General features: G+C 35.3%; 1 protein-coding gene across 1 annotated transcript; it reads left to right on the plus strand.

Moving 5' to 3' along the window:
• Positions 1 to 547: 547 nt before the first annotated feature.
• Positions 548 to 19182, plus strand: LOC128015486 (rab11 family-interacting protein 4B-like). Its single transcript, XM_052599348.1, has 13 exons — positions 548 to 847; positions 6835 to 7046; positions 7215 to 7403; positions 8421 to 8549; positions 10178 to 10213; positions 11563 to 11662; positions 12549 to 12652; positions 12884 to 13024; positions 13508 to 13589; positions 13936 to 14073; positions 14574 to 14732; positions 16465 to 16608; positions 17235 to 19182. The coding sequence occupies exons 2-13, from the start codon at positions 6862 to 6864 to the stop codon at positions 17349 to 17351; spliced, it is 1524 nt and encodes a 507-aa protein (XP_052455308.1). The 5' UTR covers positions 548 to 847; positions 6835 to 6861; the 3' UTR covers positions 17352 to 19182.
• The last annotated feature ends 470 nt before the right edge of the window (positions 19183 to 19652 follow it).

Here is a 19652-nt window from a genome sequence, read left to right on the forward strand (position 1 = left end):
GAAGGGATATGGTTGTAGATATAAAAGGGCTTTTTGAGAGAACAGATGCTTCCAAGTCTGCAATAGTGCAATACAACCACAAATACGGTTTCACTTTTAATCAAGCGCAAACACAGAATACAAACTTTTCTTGCAAGGACGGAAGTGAAATTGTGAGGTTTGACACTTTTGTGTGTGATGTGTTGCAATTAATATCATCTCCCCCAACTTCCCCTTTTGTGCCATTTCTGGTCATACAAATCCTTTGAAAGTTATCTTTACATGTGTTTAGATTTTTTATTATTATTTTTTTTTATAACTGTATCTGAAAATGTTTCACTTGAATTGAGTTTTTGTAATGTTTTAAGTCCCTAAGCCCATCAGCCTTAAAACTACCGCACTTCTTGTTGCCACAGTGACTAGGTATGTGTACCTGCATATGTAAATACTTTAGACATGAGCTAGTGTGCAGCTTTTTCAGCTCCACCCACAGGACCTCCCCTGAAGCCGGTTGCCTGGCAGCAGCCATAGAGATAGAGAAGGGGAGAGTAGGAGTGGCTGGAAACCCACAACTGCTTGTCAGAGCTTCTGTGAGTGTGTGGAGGGAGGTTGTGTGGTCAAGCAAGTCTGAATTGTGCAGTGTGTTAGGACAAGTTTCAGAAACTTTTAGATTCATTCTTGCAATGAGCATATAATCAGATAAGGATTCTCTCTCTCTTCCTTGATTATGGACTACAGTAGCTAAGGACTTTTGAACAGAAGTTTACTAATGGATGTGGCCTCACCTGTTTCGTTTTGACTTGGATGTCAACAGTGAACTGTGAGGAGTGGAAGAAGAGATCATGGTCACTCGGTTGTGAGAGACAAGGTAAGAGGAGCTCTTTATATTGTGTTTGGAGGAAAGGAGGAAAGGACTTATAAAGAATATAAAGAATTCATGTCAAGTGTTGCTCACTCATGGATTACATTTACTTGTTCCCATTTAATTTTTTGTTGCTTCTAACACTTCTTTACTACCACTAATATGCCTATACTATGTCTTTTGTTGATCTTCAATCGTGTTCTCTATTGCACCTTTCTCTCTCTTGTTAAACTATCTCATTGCCCTGGAGTCAGTTGGTAATGAGATTAGTTGTTAATTGAGGGCAGCTGGCAACTTGTGTGTGTGCATAAACCTAAAAGTCATTTATAGAAGCAGCAGACATAATCAATAAGTAGGTCAAATTATGTTTCACCGTTTTTTTCTGACCTTGACACTGACTTTTCTGCAAAACATAAATGTAATTTTGCTGTATGTGGAAGGTCCCATGAGAGTGACTGATATTAGAATGCTTGTAACATGAATACTTTCCATAAAAACTACTATGTTACTATGTTTTGAATAAAATACTATAGTTGAATAAAATACTGTAATCTCACAACTTTTACAAATTTACAAATGTAAGCCTTAATAATATAACTGCCTATAATTGTGTTCCCGGAACACGTAGAACACACCTCATCAGGTAACTAGAACAGCTTGAGTCATGACAGACCATTTAAAATGAATTCTATGTGAGTGTTTTAGATATGGTTTGAGTGTCAGTGAATATGGGTGTCAGTTGCTTAAATATCTTGGTCTGTAATTGAAACCTACAAACAAAGTATTTCCTTAAAATTGTAGCTGTCTAGTTTATCTCAAATGAAATGATGTTAAAACTGCTGCAGATTTTTTTAAATATGTAACTTTGTATTTTAAAGTTAATTGTTATTGGAAGTATTGTAAATGTGACTGTGGCAGCCCTGCTGTCCCTATCTGTCATCTCGCTGACATTTGTTATATCACCTGTCTCTCACCCTCGCAAACAGCCTTTCATTTTCTTTCTCTCTGCTGTCTCAGTTAGTTTGAGTCTGCTAAATATAGAGACAACAAGACCAGGGCATACTTGAATTTAATTCCTCACTTGACTTTCCCCACAGTGACAGTATTGTGTAAAATGCACACTCTGAATAGCTGTCCGATTTTATATTTTGACCACTAATCAGAAAAAAATGAAATTTGATATTTAGAACTCCAACATTTATTCAATAAGCATGACATTTAGCAGCAGTCATGCTTTGAGAAATTTTAGCTTTTTTGGCTTTGACAGCTGTGCTTTAAAAGTACTCTTGAAATCCCCATGAATCTTTTTCTGTACCTCTGTGTCAAGATATCTCTCACACAAAACCCTACAGCTTGAGTTACCACTTTAGCACAGTGCAGGGTTCAATGCACTTTACAAACTGCACAGCTGTATGTTTCAAAATGAATGAATACATCTTCAGTATAGCGGCCTGGCACAATCTACGCTATACATATAGCACTCCACAGAAATAGTATGTTTATAAATATTATATTTTTACTGATCCATTAAATAAATACACTGTTTAAATATGAGAATTATGCATGTGGGACGTAAACCTGGTCTTGGCAAGGAGTGTTTGATATTAACAAAACTGTAGTTTGAACACGTTGTGTGTGTGTGTGTGTGTGTTTATTTTTTTTATTTTTTTTTGTATTGCAAAAATTGCAGTGCATCTCAGGATGGTGACTCATTGGCTCCTGTGCATCAGCTTGGCCTTGAATGATCTTTATTGTTTTTTTTTCCTGGGTGTGTGTGGGAGTGAAACCGTCTCCTCAGCTAAGTGAGAAATGTGAATCAGTATGATACATTATACTGTTCATCATTATAAATATGGAAAATACACTCGTCACTTCTGTCCAGTTTCAGTATGTAAGAAAATACCATGAGATGGGCACTTGGTCAAGATTTATATGTGGCAATATTAGACGCTCGATTTTACATGGCAATAAATTTTTACATATGATCTCAGCTCGCCTGTTCTCACACATAGTTCCAGTGTGCAGATGCCTCTTGGGAATCTTCTCTCCGTCTCCTTAAATTATTTCACTTCTAGCTGAACAGGCCCTGAATCAGTGGTCTGAATATTCTCATTAGTACTTACTGTGTCTTACTATTTTCCCCTTTTCTAATGTCAGTCTCTAATCTGTCTCACATAAATTTATAATATGTATATGAATATGTAACTGTCTATCTAATAAAGGTTTTGACTTTACCTAGTTCAATAGATATTTTAATAATAGATCAATAACAACGATATAAGACAATTATCTTTAAGAAGTAGTGCAGCTAGTTTAGTTGTGACATCATGCTACCTCCCATAGTTCACTTAGTATTGTCCAAAGAGTTTCTGGGCTTACAGCTGACAAACAAGAGCATTCCATAGAAATCACTCCACAAAGTAGCCACTCCTCACTTCATGCAACTCCAGTCTTCAAGCTTAATGGAACAGTTCTTTCTTAATGTAAAAAAACAACAACTACAAAACTTTTTTTTGGAAACAAGTATGGTTAATATCAGTTTGGTTTGGCAGGATCAAAAATAAATATATTCAGTTTTTGCTTTATATTTACTTTTTACTGAAGCGGCATTGATTATAAACCGATTCATGAAATTACAGAAATGTAAAATGTAGACTATAAAACAAACGTTGAACCACTGGAACATTAACTTAACCAACAAGTAACAATATTTTAGTTATATCGCATGTCCAATCCAGGGAAGTTATTATAAAGGTACATTTTAAGTTGTAATATCTAGTTAGCTATCGAACTTTCATTAGAAAACCTCATAGTTTTTGAGCTATAATGACATCTTGATATAATCTGGGGTTAATATGTGACAACAGTAGATCCGGTCTCCAATACACACATTTTGTGTGTGGACCTATACAGACTAAAAGATTAAGAAAAGTAATTTAAATCCAAGGTAAAATCAGCCATTGACTGTGTAAACTAATGAACTTAACCAATAGTTTGAAGAGAGTTTGCGCTGTAGAGCTGTTGTATGTCTGACTTGCTTTAGTTAGTAATGAGGCCTGATGAGGACAGCTATGAATTCTCTAGGCAGTTAGCAGTTTAATGGATCTTATGATGATAAGCTGTTAATAAGATGGAAATGAGAACAGGGCCTGGGGGCTCTTTGGTTCAAAGGCGGACATGACACATGACACAAAAAGTATTCAAGAGACCCTGATGTACGCTGTTGATCCTGTCGTTGTCTTTAGCTGTACCCTTTCTGCCCTGGGGAAGGATTATGTTTTTAGCATTTCTCCTTAGTGATATCACATGAGTTTACCTTTCTAAATTCTGTTGTCGAAGTTCATGTAATTACCTGACTATACCAGTTTGTTGTTTTGGGAGCAGTGTTTAACCCTACATGAAACAGACTTCTCTAAAAGTGATGTAAGAGGCAGGTGGAGAGGTTTGTGATTGCTAACTTAAGCTTACTCTTCCTTGTCTTACTTAATCCTAGTATTGTGTTAAAAAACAGTCACAAGGTTGGTGTTGTTTTTTCTCTCTCTCTCTTTACACTTCAGCTGGTTTCGAGTCATTTAATAATTGTTGCTTATCTTGCTTTCTGTCTAAATTAGAGCCTGCTAACTGTACATGTTCAAATGGTTAGTTAGGCCCATTTTAGTTTTGCTTACTGTATTCATGAAACAGCTGCCCACAGTGGCCTTGAAGCTGTTTGCTGAAAACCCATTAAAGCATTATGTAGGGGCTGGTGGGTGGTATGCTTGTGACTTACCACCCACCATCTGTCGAAGTGGACTGGTGGAAGACTCTCACGTCCTTGACTAGACAAGAAGTCATTGCTACTACACCGATTCTCAACCCCTTAACCACATTGTGTTTGTGCTGAAAATAGCTTTAGATATGTACTCAATGACAGCTGGGAAAATCATGAGATGAGAACATAAATGATGTCTAACTATGTGGTGTAACTATACAGTAAAAAGTATATATATATATATATATATATATATATATATATATATATATATATATATATATATATGTGTGTGTGTATTATCTTACATCTACTGGGATATGGCAGTTTAGAGAGTTTTATTTTTTTATTTTAATAAATAAATCGATAAATTATAATAAATGAGCATCACAACACCATTACTGTGTTGTGATTGAAACATTTATATAGAGAGAAACTCCTGATCACTTTTTCCCTGATATCCTGCCATGGCTACTTGAAGTGCCCTCATTCTCTGTTTACCAACTGGTTTCAGTTCATCAAAGAAAACGGCAGAAACTTTAACAAACTACGTCATCATAAACACAATTGTTATGTTTTTATACAGTCATGTCAGGTATCAGAGGTTCACAAAGAACAGCATGCCTTTTCAGTTTCATGTATGGTACATTGTCTGAGGAAGGGATTACGTAATGCTTGCTAATGAGAAGTGTTCTCAACATATGAACAATACACTCATATTCTGAATGTTAAAATTATTTGTAGACCATTATGCTATCTTATTCTAAAGGGGCATTGAAATGTGAAATGCGATTGCCTTTTGTGCGTTTCACACATGCATAATAAAGCATTCAGTGTGTGCATGTATAGATCACCTTCTAGCATTTTAAGAGTGGATTTGTTTAAGAGTTTCCTGCAGGGCTTTGAATGTCATGTTTCAAGTTGCGGCGAGTTGTGTGCATTTATAATAAGGTGCTCAAGCATACAATAGGTACACATACTCATATGCTGCTGTTATGAGGAGGAGGATATCTATTCACAAATACAAGAGCACATAATTACCTACATTTTGTGACCTGTTTTGATTTTATCCTGTGCCACAAAAATAAAAATGTGTGTCTTTTGTTTCTGAAAAAGAAGGTGGGAGAATAACTGTCTCAAACATCTGTGTGTGTGTGTTTGTGTGTGTGTGTGTGTGCGCACTCATTGCTTCTGTTCTGTGTATGTAGGACCACTCACTGTTCAAGCAGCCTGACCACACACTGGCATTTTGTATCCCTACCCCATCATGTTCAGCACAACACAATACTAAAGAACTTTTTTTGGTCTTTTTTTTTTATTTATTTTTTTCTCACACACACACACCCACCTACTGTTTGCTCAACTAACAAAAGTGACTGTTTGAGTTGTAGAGCCAGTTTAGTAAACCACAGTAGCAGTGTTTGATTGATTTAAAAATTGGGATGAGATTATGGTTTTGCAGTTATGTCCATTCTTCTAAAAGAAGGAACATTGGTGCCTGCCCAAGTTTAGCCATGTAGCTTTTGTTTTTGTTATTTCCATACCAAAACATATTACGAGCAGTTTACTTGAATTTCTTTGTTGTATTTTCTTTATTTGATATTCAGTGTCAGGGTGACACAACTTTCCTGATATCAAAATGAATAAAACCGCCTCATAAACAGAATGACATTTTAGAAAATTAAACCATATAAAATATGGCATAATCTTTTATTTATATTTCAAAGTCAAAGTCATGTGTTCCAATTTTTTTTAATAAAAACCACGTGACTGTATCAAGGTCAGTCATTTTCTGAAACACAATGATGTAAACATAATGATTTGTAAATTCATAAACCCTTGAATAATATATTTAAAACTTTTTGGAATATAATGATTATGATTTTTACTTGATGGTAACACATCATGCCGTTTTTAGTTACATTTATATGGTATAAATGGTATGAAAGTTTTTCAAAACTGTATTATACCAATAAGAATAGAAGGAATATTTACATATTTAAAACTAGATGTTTAATAATTTTTTTTTTCTTAGCTAATTTTACTAACATCAAATGGGTGAACTGTTGATATCCAGCAGCTTGTGAGGCATCAAAATATGGATAGGATTATCATAGATAATAAATATTATTTCTGTTAGACATCCATGCGTCCATGATAATTTCATCATTGTTTCTATTCTTCTGTAAACCAAGTTGGGTGTTGTGTGACTTTTCTAACAGTTTAATCTCTGACCGTACAGTCAGGATAGGTCAGGATACCAGTTATCATGTCCATCCAGGAGTGCCCAGAGAGTCCAATGCTCGAGGATGAGGAGGGTGAGGAAGGCAGAGGGGTGGAGAGGGAGTCAGACAGAGACAGTGCAATAGACAGTACTCTGTCGTCAGAGATCTCAGATGGAGGCAGAACTGCAGAAAAAGAGGATGGGATTGGACTTTGCCTCACAGGAGAAAAGTAAGTGTTTTTTGTATACACAAGGGTGAATTCATGGACTTGCAAAGTAATTCATGAATTGAATAATTATAGCTTTCACTGATATTAAGTGAAAAAAACTAAGTGTACAGAAAAGTGCACAAAAAATAAATGCTTTTAGAATGTCCATTCCTTCTCTCATTTCTCAAGGTGTGGTCAGATGTATAATCGCTCCGAGACATCTGATCATTCTACACGTTCATCTGCTTCATTAAATGAGGGGCAGTTTGAGGACTATGGAGAGGGAGAGGACGGAGACTACACTCCAAGCAGTCCCTTTCCAGATGATGAGATCCGCATTAATGGATGTTCAGATCTGGGCTCTTCTGTTTCCTCCAGGTGTGTTGGTTTGTGTGTGTATTATTACTACTACTACTACTAATAATAGTAGTAGTAATAATAATAATAATAATAATAATAATAATATTTAATAAACATTATTAATAATAATAATATTTAATAAAATTATTATTATTATTATTATTATTATTATTATTTTTACATCTAACTACAGCAGCACTGTCTCTCCCTCTGACTGCTCCAAAGCCTGAGATACAGCATGTAATGGTTCTTTTTAATTCTGACACACAAACCAAAACACTATCCAAAAGGCTGGATTTTCAATGCCCAAAGAAATAAAAATATAAATAAATAAATAATCACAGAGTAGAAAACAACTTTTGTGCATTTAATTTATTAATCATATTTACTTGTTCTAAACATGTTTACCTGTCCCCCAAAACTACTACCTTTTATTTTCTGTATTTTAATTGAAAAAGGAACATTTTACCCAACCTCATTTTCTATTATTATTATTATTATTTTATCAGGAAGATGTTGATTTGTAGTATAAATCAAATTAAAATAATCTGCTTCATATGATACATGTTCTGTCATCTAATATGCATATCTGACTGCAAATCATATTATAACCCAGAAGTGAAATCTCGAAAGCTTTTTTCATCATATAAATGCTTTATATTTGTACACAATACTACCACCCTCAACGGATGGTGGTCATGTATTATAACAATTGCATTCTTATACCCAATTTCTAAGTGCTCAAACTGATGGTGTTACCACCATCCCCCAGTCTTGAAGGATTTGCATATAATTTACTTGGCTCAAATAACTGTTGAGGCATGTTTGAATAGGCATGATGCTTCTATGGGGGAGAATTTTTTTTTTTATCAGACTTGGCTTAATATAGATTTTATTTTTGTTTCCTAAGTTTTCACTATTGCATTTTTTTTCTCTCTACATTCTAATTATATTGTTTATTGAATGTTTTCATAATGCTCATTTAATATGCCATAAGTGTGTTTGACCCTGTTTCCCTCTTCCTGTTTCCTCCAGTGCTGGCCAAACTCCTCGGAAGATGCGCCATGCTGGTAACCAGATGGATGTGTTTTGCTCTCAGTGTTATAAGAGGGTCAGTCTGCTCAAAGACCTGGAGAACAGGCTGAAAAATCTCAAAACCAACAGGTGCTGCAAAGGCTACAGTTTACATCTGTTATGAAAGATAAAGTAATAAAATACTTTTTACTGGGTGTAATACTGGGTGTAGGCTCATCTTCAGGAAGACTTGTTGTTAGAGTTAAATAAGGGTTAAATGGTTATTGACTTGTCTAGTTTCTATTCAGTAATGTAAAGAGTGATCCCTCACATCTGGGAAATAAGCTTTTAGTGGCTTGGGATCCACATTAGAGACGCATTGGGAAGATTAGTGGTCATCAGTTCTTTATTGTCTTCTTGAGGGCTACAATAGACAAAATGAAAGTGACAGTGTAATAGAGGCAGTGTGTTCCTCAAGGAGTTTGTTCAATGTGAGTATAAACTTGCTGCAGTCTCTCTGCACCATTAATGATTCACTTCTTTTCCAAACATCATTCTGCCCACCACTTTAGAGCCCATTAGACATTTATTAGGCATCTGGAAGCATCTGACTCGGTGTATTCTGCATTTTGAATCATTCTTACTCGTATACATACACGAACAAACAGGTAAACTCTTCTGAGGCTTTGGATACTTTGGATCCTTTTCTCTTCTGCCAGTTTCAAAGATTTCCAGTGAGTTTACTTTAACATTTTTGTATTTTTATTTTGAGAGGGCTTGTAATTGGCTTCTCATATCTTACCCTCTCAAAACCGAGTATCAACTATAGGAATTGGATCAGATAGACAGAGGGATTTTGGGGAAGAGAGTGCCATACTATACAAGGGGAAGAAAGAAAAAAAAAGATGGGGTGGGCTACATGATAGAGAGGAGGAATGAAAGCTGAATGCCCTGTCAGCAGGCTGCTTCAAGAAATGCATTAGTTCACACCTCATTCTGTCACTGCTAGAAAAAGCTATGTCGGCAATAACTGTGTGTGTGTATGAGAGAGAGCAGGAGAATGTTTTCTGTATGAATCTTTAGTTTGTGCTGTCCTGTAGAATATATTCATATGTGTTAATAATGGTTTTGAGAGGACAGTGAAGACTTTAACAGTTTTATAGTTTTATAGAAAGGAAACCATTAAGCCACATCCTTCAGTTGCGTTCTGCTTTTGTTGTGTTGATCTCTTCTCCAGTAACTTTAGTAACTGCAAGTTTTATATTTGTAGCAGTTGTATATTTAAACAATGTAACAAACTCTATTCAAAGATTTTTTGTGAGCTTTAAAGTTGGAGGTATGTGAGCTGATGTTCAGGGCAGACACTACTGTAAATTTAAATATGTTGTGAGTGTATCTGGGTTAAATGCAAAAATTGAATGAAGCCTCTAATAAAGGTATAATTTGGTGCCCCATTACTTTTACTTTTTAAAAGCATTAAATACACAAATCTGATATTTTTGTTTGGAGAATTATTATCATATATAACATATAATTAACAAGCATGTCTGTAACACCCTATAATTTGGTGATTTTGATCTGTTCCACATCAGAGCACTTGACCATCTTGATTAAAATCATATATGTTAACATATAATAACATATGTTGATCTGCCATTCAATTAATTGTTGTACAAATATATGTTTTTATTATTTTTGGGGTAATGTAAATATCAAACCGAGGGATTTACACCTGTTAATATGAAGTTTCTAATTGGCTATCTTTTGTTTGTTTCCAGCCCAAACAGAAAGATCTCCAGCGCTGCGTTTGGAAGGTAGGTCAATCAATATCGCTCTGCTCAGTGTTTGTTTGTGTAGTCTATGCTGTTAATCATTACTGTGCTTGTTTCCAACTCCCTCGCTGCTTTGACTGCACCATGTGGTTAAATACATGTTATATGAAGCTGTCATGTCAATATTAAGCTGGCAATATTAACCAAGAGGTGAAGACAGTTTGGGAAAGGAATATCTGTTCTAATTTAATTGAGATGGTTTTAGTGAAACTTTATACTCCAGTGAAAAGTCACTTGAAGATTTACAATACAGTAGAAGCACATAACCATGGAAAATTCCCTGAATATGTGCTCTAGATCTGTACCTGCCCTGCTTTTTTGTCTTATGTACCACAGCAGCCCCTCAGTAAGGGTACATCAAATCGCAAATGTGTTTCTCATATCAGCACAAATTAAATATAGTATGAAATCTGACAGTTGCGATAATTAGAACACCATGTCTCTCTCATTAGTCTGAATCTGCTTGAAAATGATTCATTATTAATATTATACATATTAAATAGATTTTCATGAAGGTTCCAGGCTTAGCCCTGGATGGGTGTCACTGCTATCGACAGTTCCCATTGTGTTTACGGTAATTACAAGAATCTGATCAAATGATGTGTGGGAGTGTAAATGATGGGTGGTAAAAATTGTGTGGGTGAATGACGGTTTTTCTTGTCCCTTGGGCAACCAGTCTCCTCCTCTAAATCACAGAGACAAGATGAAAGTTGCCTTATAAAGTTATTGCTTTTAACCTCGTCCTGTGAGTATGAAACACAGCAATGAAACAAAGTGACAACCAAGATTGGACTCTGCAGAAGAGTTATGTAAATGTTAATTTGTGTACACGAAAGATTACAGCTCTCAGAAGCTAATGCAAGTGGCCCAAGAGAATAGTGTGCGTGTCTGCACATGCGCTTTTGTCTTTTAGATGAGTGCTGTTTGGTTCTGTGTGGGTGGGTCGACTGGATCGGACACTACAGTTCTCACAATGCCTGTACTGATCAGTCCCTTCTCTCCCTAGTCACTGCAGTACTCCTATAGATGCTCAGGCATGGGATATAGAAGTGTGGTCTGCTGCAGTGATGTAGCATGGGTAGTGTAGTTTGTAGTAGTATTGATGCTGCAGTGTAGTCCAATCCATCCATAGGTCTGAGCAGATAGGTAAGTGGGACGGTCCTCTTGCAAAATATAGCTCTCAGCATGGGATCTGAATGCTGAGGGTGCAAATAATTAACTGGTGCGGTGTGGGATGAAACCAAATATAAGGTAATTGTAATATCATTGTGATATTTATATATCATTGTATATTTTATGACTCACTTATCTTATGTATTTTGTTCCAACAGGCAGCTGCTCCACAACAGTAACCTCAGCAGTAGTAACGGCAGCACAGAGGATTTGTTCCATGACAGCATTGACTCCAGTGAAACAGACATTACTGAGAAGGTAAAATCCCCTCACAGCACACTCACTTCCTTCCTGAACACAGCCCTGTGCAGACTGCATCAGCAATGCTGACTGTCTTTAAAGTGTCTTTTAAAACATGCTTAGTCCTGACCTGCACTCAGGAAATCACATCCGTAGATATAAGCTTCTTAATCCAGGGGGTCAGATGGGTTTAGGTGATGCTGATGACTTAAATTGGATTTTGTCTGTATCTGGGTGTGCATAATTATGTCCCAATGGTTGGTTTTAATTTTACTTTAAAAAACGATTTCAGGATTTTTCAGATTTTCTCAATCTTGAAATATAGAACATCTTCAGAAAATTGTTTCCATGATATGTATGTGTGTGTGTGTGTGTCTGTTTGTGTGTGTGTATATATATGTATGTTTGTGTGTTTGTACACACACACACACACAGACCCACTCACCCACCCAGTGTATATAATTCCACAACCACAAATATTACATTAAAATGTAATGTTCATTAAGAAAGACAATACAATACACAAACATAAGTACATAATTCAAAAAACGATGGAAGTAGCTTTGTGGTGGAAATTGTGGATTATGATGTTTCAGAAAAATTACAGAATTCAGCTGCCATACGTGTCCACTGTAGGACCTTGTTAGTATACACATTAAATAAACTTGTTGGTGTGTGAAAAGTGTGTTTATTTTAAATGTTCAAATGGCCAAAAGTGCTCATAGTTGAAAAGTAAATTTCCACTCCCCCATTTTTATTTGAATCCGGATCACTATAGGTTTGTACGCAAACACTTTTCAAACCTTTAACCTGCATTGTTTTTGTAAAACCTTTTTTTTTTTTTTTATGTGCAGATCAACGGTTATGCTTACTGTACGATTTGCATATTGTTACTTTGCTACAGGTGAGTTACTTGGACAAGAAAGTGACAGAGCTGGAAAATGAGATTCTGATGAATGGGGATGTCAAGTCGAAGCTGAAACAGGAAAACATACAGTTGGTTCACAGGTAAATGGCTACTCAGTCACCCACTCTGCAGACAGAGTTCATTTCATTGGAACTATGTCATATGCACATGTATTTGCATACACGTCTCTTTACACAGCAGATTCTTTCCACTAGCAAAACCTTCCATGAAAATAGTCCTAACAAAAGTTTTGAATTTGTTAAATGTTAAAAGTGGGCCCCAGCATGACTGAAAAAATATTCATGATGTTAATGAGGACTGTGCTTCAACAGGATTAACGAGTTGGAGGAGCAGCTAAAAGACCAGGAGGTCAAAGCAGAGAGCATGATGGATGAGGAGCTCAGGAGACACAGAGAGGCCTACAGCCGACTGGAGAAAGACAAAAACACACAGATAGAGCTGCTCACAAATCGGTTGGTTCATCCCAAGACCAGAACTGCATTCTTGTTTCTTGTTTCCCAGTTAAATTATCCAAACATCTTTAAAACAAAATACTTTTTCATGTATCTAATGAAACAGGGGAAATTAAAACTAACTAAATTTATTATATCAATTGAAATTGATTTGCCTGTGGGATAAAAAAATAATAATAATTCTATTTTTTTTTTTACTTATGCAGTAAATAGTACAATGCTTTTAGGTTTTAGGTTTTTTACTCCATTGTCTCTCACTTCTTCCATTGTTAATCCATTTCAATTATAAAGCAGTCTCAAAGGGTCCTTCATGAGGGTGTTAGACAGAAGAGCGACACAGTTGAGCCACTGAAGGAGCCATTACATTTCATCCAGAAATCTCCATCTAGAGATTTTGATTCTCAGGGCTATATAGCAGTGAAATTTTATTGCAAAAGTATGATGGATGGCTCGTTTTATTTATTTTTTTTTTCCCACTGGCAGAGTATACCAGCTAGAGGAGGAAAATGGAGAGATGGCAATAAACACGAACCGACTTAAAGCCCAGACAGAGAAACTGGATGAGGTAGGATTTTTTTATTATACATAAACTGACTTCATGTTATTTAAGAGAAAATAAAGGAAACCAACTATTGACTAAGATCGTATGGTTTTGCCAACTAAAAAAAAAATTACAACATGAACATATGACTATGAAAGAAGTATAGTGTGTGTTTTCTAAATAAACATAGAACCAAAAGTGCTCATAGCTAAAAAAAAAGTTTTGATTGTATTTAATAAAATATTACATCAAGCTTATTTTTAAATATTGGGTGAGAAAGAAATTACCCAGTAGTGAATATATAGATAAATGAATGACCAGCAATTGACCTAACTGACTATGCATACTATTTTTGTTTGTGTATCTGAAGGAGAGACAGCGGTTGACGGATAAGCTGGAGGATGCAAGCCTACGGTTAAAGGATGAGATGGATCTGTACAATAAGATGATGGACAAGCTACGACAGAACAGAAATGAGTTTAAGAGGGAGAGGGATACCATGCAGGAGGTAATATTGTATTTGATAGATTGCACATTTTCAGTGAGCAAATTTGTAGTTAATTTCAGAAATGGCAACGAAGTAAACGGTTGAATTATTCAGGAAGCTGTTAGAAGCTCAGGTTGTCTTGTTGTGCCAATTGTTTTAAAATGTATGAAATCACACAAAATTATTTACAGATAGAAAAAGAGTGGCAGAGCATTAGGCACCTTTATTCGGCCTCCCCTCAGTACACAGGATTGTGTTTTTAAAAACCACAACTGAACATAGCCTTAACATGCATACATACAAGTCAAACACTGAGAATTTGTTCCACAAATATAGAGATGACGATTCACTAGTATATTGAAATTAATATATTAATTTAGTCCAGAGCTATAGCTTTATGTTGTATTCTGCCTAAATGCTATACAGCAACCATATTGACTGTCATGTATAAAATAGTTATGTTATCAGTTCAGTAGCCCAGTGCTTCTTATTTTTATGTTTTCTCTTTTATTGATGTTTAGCTAATAGAAGACCTTCGGCGAGAACTGGAGCACCTCCAAATATACAAGGTGGAGGCAGAAAGAATGGGGCATGGCCGCAGATCTTCCATTAGCCTATCAGAATACAGCACACGAACTCGTGAGAATGAGCTGGAACAGGAGGTCAAGAGACTAAAACAGGTGAGAGAGATGGAAAACCGGTGACTTTAGCAGATCTATTTCCTATGGCTTTGGCTATGGTAGTTCTGTGTAGTCAGATCTCTTAGAAACCGAATGAGTGCAAATTAGTGGTCGACCGATATTGTTTCTTTGACAGCCGATATCTTGGAAAGCTGTCTAACACTCATTTTACCTACAGCACACAGAGAAAATGACAGGAATATGACAGTGAGCAAATGCATAAAGCGCAGCATCATTTGAAATCACGAGTTTAAAGTTTAATGCATTCAATTCACAAGGGCCGACGGTCACATAGAGAACACATGGTCATGCTGGATAAAAATGCACACTTCGCAAGGTTTGTGAAATTAAATGTTCATTAGCCATTCAAAGATTTGTTTAAATTATATAAATGCTTATTTGCTTAATGCTGACGGCAAACTAGAAAGTATTATAATGTTCGTTATAATTGTTATAATACTTTTGTAATACATTTAATTCCTTTTTTAAGCGTTCTATCTGATTATTTTACAGACTTCTATCCATATTAGACAGAACTGTTAATGACCACAGCGAACAAAGAGGGAGAATGTGAGCACTGTGCGCTCAGGCGCTGCTTTTCTCAGCATCGTCAAAATAAAAGTCCTCGAACACATCTGCCAGGCCGAAAAACTTATCGGCCGATGCCGATATTTGAAAAAATGCCAAATATCGGCCGACCACTAGTGCAAATTATTTAGCATTATTATATATATATATATAAATATATATAAAGTATATATATATAAATATATATACTTTATAAATGTTATTACTTTTTAACCTCTTGGAACTGGATGTGATATAACTGGAAAAGTATATATTTTTTTTTAAAAAGCAAAGAAAGCATGAGAAAACAGTGATTTTTTTTTAAATAATCTTGTCCACTCTGGGTACATGCAGAGGAACGTATGCCCTTTGACCTGCAAAAGCTTGTGTCTGCTCGGACACAACTCTGTCCAAGTCTGATGGTAAATGGTTATCCCTGTGCAGACTTAATATAATTTAATTAATCACTAATTTGTTCATTCACAAGGAGTCTTCTCATATAACATCTAACATAGCCACACTTATTTTGTAGGTGATAGATTTTGTTGTTTGTGTTCCTGTCAAAAGAAGGGGATAACTACACAATACCACAGAAGTGCTTTTATACAAAATATCATCAATATCACCTTTCGCCCACAGACGTGTTTCTCAGAGCTTTCTGTTTTCATACAGCTCTAATTTTTCATTTCCTTAACTCCACTGATGCTTCAGCCTTAAAGAAAACAAAACCCACTCCTCACTCATGCAAAACTCCATTCACATAAGTTGGAGTGATACAAATAATGAAATGGCCCGGTGCTATTATACTAAATATGAGCACACTTGGAAACCACTTGACCAATCAAACCAGGGGGCTTGAACTAATTGTGGTATAATGTAGCTAATTCTGCCGCATTATTGTAAAACTAAAGATTTAGTATATCAAGTTTGGCTTATGTCTGTTGTAATAAGATCTGGTAATTTACTGTAGATTTCTAATCTACAGTCATTGCATAACCATCTCAAACAAGATTTTCATAATTTGCAAACTTCTGCTTTCTTTTGCCAGCAGAAGCTGGCCTAACCAACTTCTCTTGTTTTAGTTAACAAGGCCACAATAAGGAAAGGGAAAAGCAAGACAACTCTTTTGATGTAAATTTTAACTCTACACTCTTTCCTATCACAGGAGAACCAGAAACTGAGGGAACAGAATGAAGATCTAAATGGTCAGCTTCTCAGTCTAAGCCTCCATGAGGCCAAAAACCTGTTTGCCACACAGACAAAAGCACAGTCTCTGGCCATGGAGATTGACCATGCCTCCCGTGATCAGGTAAAATAAGTGAGGACTTTGATTTCAATATTGCAAACAAAGAGTACACGACTTTGATCTAGTTATAAAAGTAATGCTAGAGGAAGTCCATGAATAAAAACATCCGTTAATGTGTACCAGTGAGTAAAAGAGTATGAAGCCCTTTTTTTTTTTTTTTGGAACATTCTCTGGAAAGGGCCTTTGGTGCAATTTAAAATATCAACAAAATATATGAATTTTGTGAGGTCCTTAAAGGAATAGTTCACACAAATATATATAATTATGTAATTTACTCAATTTCATACCATTCTAGTGGAGGAGGAAAAAACAAACAAGCAAACAAAAACTAAACCCTACTAATGAATGAGCTTTCTGTCTTCTGAGGAGCACAAAAGGAGAAATCAAATAAAATGTGTTCCGAAATGTCCATTAGCGTAATTGGGACAAAAGTTTTCTGAAACCACCAATAATAGGAACATGTCAAAAAGTTGTATGTGTGTGTTAATCTTGACCTTCTCAGAAGTTCTCAAATCTCATTCATTTTTTTTTTTTTTTTTTTTTTTTTTTTTTTTTTTTGAAACGTATATTGCATTGACAGGTCCAATTAACCAGTCCAATAAAATTATAAATTGTTTTGATTTCCACAGTTGATGGAAGCCCTCAAGGAACAAGAGGAGATAAACTTCCGACTCAGGCAATACATGGACAAGATAATTTTATCTATTCTGGACCACAACCCTTCTATTCTGGAAATCAAAAACTAAGCGGTTTAAAAACTTAACTGTGGATCTAGAGCTCCCCCTGAGGTAGCACTGAACCTCAAATGACTTGTGCCTCTGTATGCACAATAACTACAATGTGCTGGTGTTCTGTGCACCTTTCTCATGCTACAGAAATCTTAAATATACTGGTTAATATTCCATGCACTTTTTAAGGACATTTTTGCTGCTCTGTACAACAAAAATGAGTTTTAACTGGAATGTAATTACTGAATTTCACCAACTAATATGTGTATACTGCATATGATACTGGATGTTATCACAGTGTATTTGAGTCATATGGATGGTATACTGTATGCTTGCTGAGTTTGCACTGGGATGTGATGAGAAAGGTTGAATGATAAAAAAAAAGAGAGAGAAATAACTACCTATTTGATGTCCATCGAAGCCTGTCCCATTCATAGTTGAAGATTCAAGTATGATCAGAGGAAAGAGACATATTATATATGTTATGATTTTGGTGAGAGAGATTTAGACTTTTTCTCTTACTATTATATGATATGGCATGTGAGGGAATGATGTAAGGAGAGACAAATTAGAAAAATAGGGGAGAGGTAATTGAAACTGGAACTTGATAAGGCAGTTGCCTGTAGTAAAAGACATACATTTTAAAGCAGGGCAGTGCTAGTCTATGTTTGCAATGTAAAGGTGAAATGTTTATTCTGACATTATACATGCAATATCTGTTATCCAAAAAGGAGTGATAATTCAAGAGGATGAATGTAAAATGTCATTGTGAATGTACCAAACAAGTAGTATTTTGTAAATAGTCAGTTCATCAGCTGAATTATGTTCTTAATAGCCTTAAAGAACTTGCACTTGGTATTTTAAACTAAAATAATATTTAGTTAATAATTTCAAATGCAACATTTTCATGATTTTTGTATGTACAAAAGCATGTACAACAGATAATGCAAATGTAAAACACACAGAAAAGTGAAGTATTCCTATACCAGGAAGTTTTCATATTTTGAATGTCAGACATTTTTTAAATGTAAAATTAATCTGAAAATGGCAACTTTTTTTGAGTATCCTAAAAGTGTCCCCCAGAGTTACACATTTATCTTATTCAGTCAATAGATTGTATGACAATATCAACCATCTGATTTATTCTGTGCTGATCTAGGCCTACGTTCAGAATCTGTCAATTACAAAAAACAAAACAAAAATTCTCACATAAATGCCTCCTTTTTCCTTGAGCATTGTGGCTTTTTACTCATCAGTTGAACCCTCAAGTAGACCTTTTATTCAGTCACACATTAAATAATTGCTAAGCTATATTACACTTTATACATGTGTGTAGGATTTTAACAGTTTGTAAATTATGTAAAGAAATGACCTTTTTATTGTGCCACTCGTTGATTTTACATACTGTAGTTTCTCGGTTTATTTTGTGAATAGTTTTATTTGTCTCGAAACACCATGAAAAGTATCTGATTATTTCTTATTCTCTTTATATTTATAAAAGAGGCACTGGATAAGGTGGCAGTATTCATTTCGCTTGTTTTTAGAGAGCAGATTAACTCGGGCCCATAATGTCACAACATGCTGAATGGTGATTGGTGACACACATTCATCTAAAAATGGGGTATCTGTACACTTGCACAAAATGTATACCAATTGCATTTCATGCATAATAGATTCATCTGAAATGCTTTGGCAATACTCATGACTGTGGGCTTATTTCTGTTTCAGATCTAAACTTGATCAAGGTGTGCATATAGGCGTTTTTGCATGTCAGGTGTTACTGAAGACTGTGTTTGAACAAGAGAGATTGACAAACTGATCTTTTAAAATAAAACCATACAAAATATCACATGTGGCTTAAAGGGTTTGGTATGTACATGACACTGTATTAAAGACTGATGCAAATAGAATTGTCAGAGAGTAAGAGATTTATATAATATGAAAATTACATTTATGAATCTCGTAGTGATGTACGTTTGTCATAAGCAAGGAGCAATAAGAATCATATAGGTTATGATACAATGGATATATATAAAAATAATAATAATACCGAAAAGCAAATAGTTAATCACAAATAACATGAACAATGAACTTTGCTTTTGTCATGCCTACAGTCTGTGTGAGCTTTTTATATTTTGCATAAAGGTAGAAAGATATATGGTCAAAGTATATATGTTCACTGGGATGGAACTGTTAAATTGCTTTAAAAAATATCCTTTGCTGGAATACAACTACTGTAGATGCCTACAAGGCATATTTTTACTGCATACTTTGAATAACAATCTTAATACTTTATATTGTTACTGTTCCTTGCTTTCA

The sequence above is a fragment of the Carassius gibelio genome, chromosome A6, assembly GCF_023724105.1.
Source record: "Carassius gibelio isolate Cgi1373 ecotype wild population from Czech Republic chromosome A6, carGib1.2-hapl.c, whole genome shotgun sequence".
In the NCBI taxonomy this organism is placed as follows: domain Eukaryota; kingdom Metazoa; phylum Chordata; class Actinopteri; order Cypriniformes; family Cyprinidae; genus Carassius; species Carassius gibelio.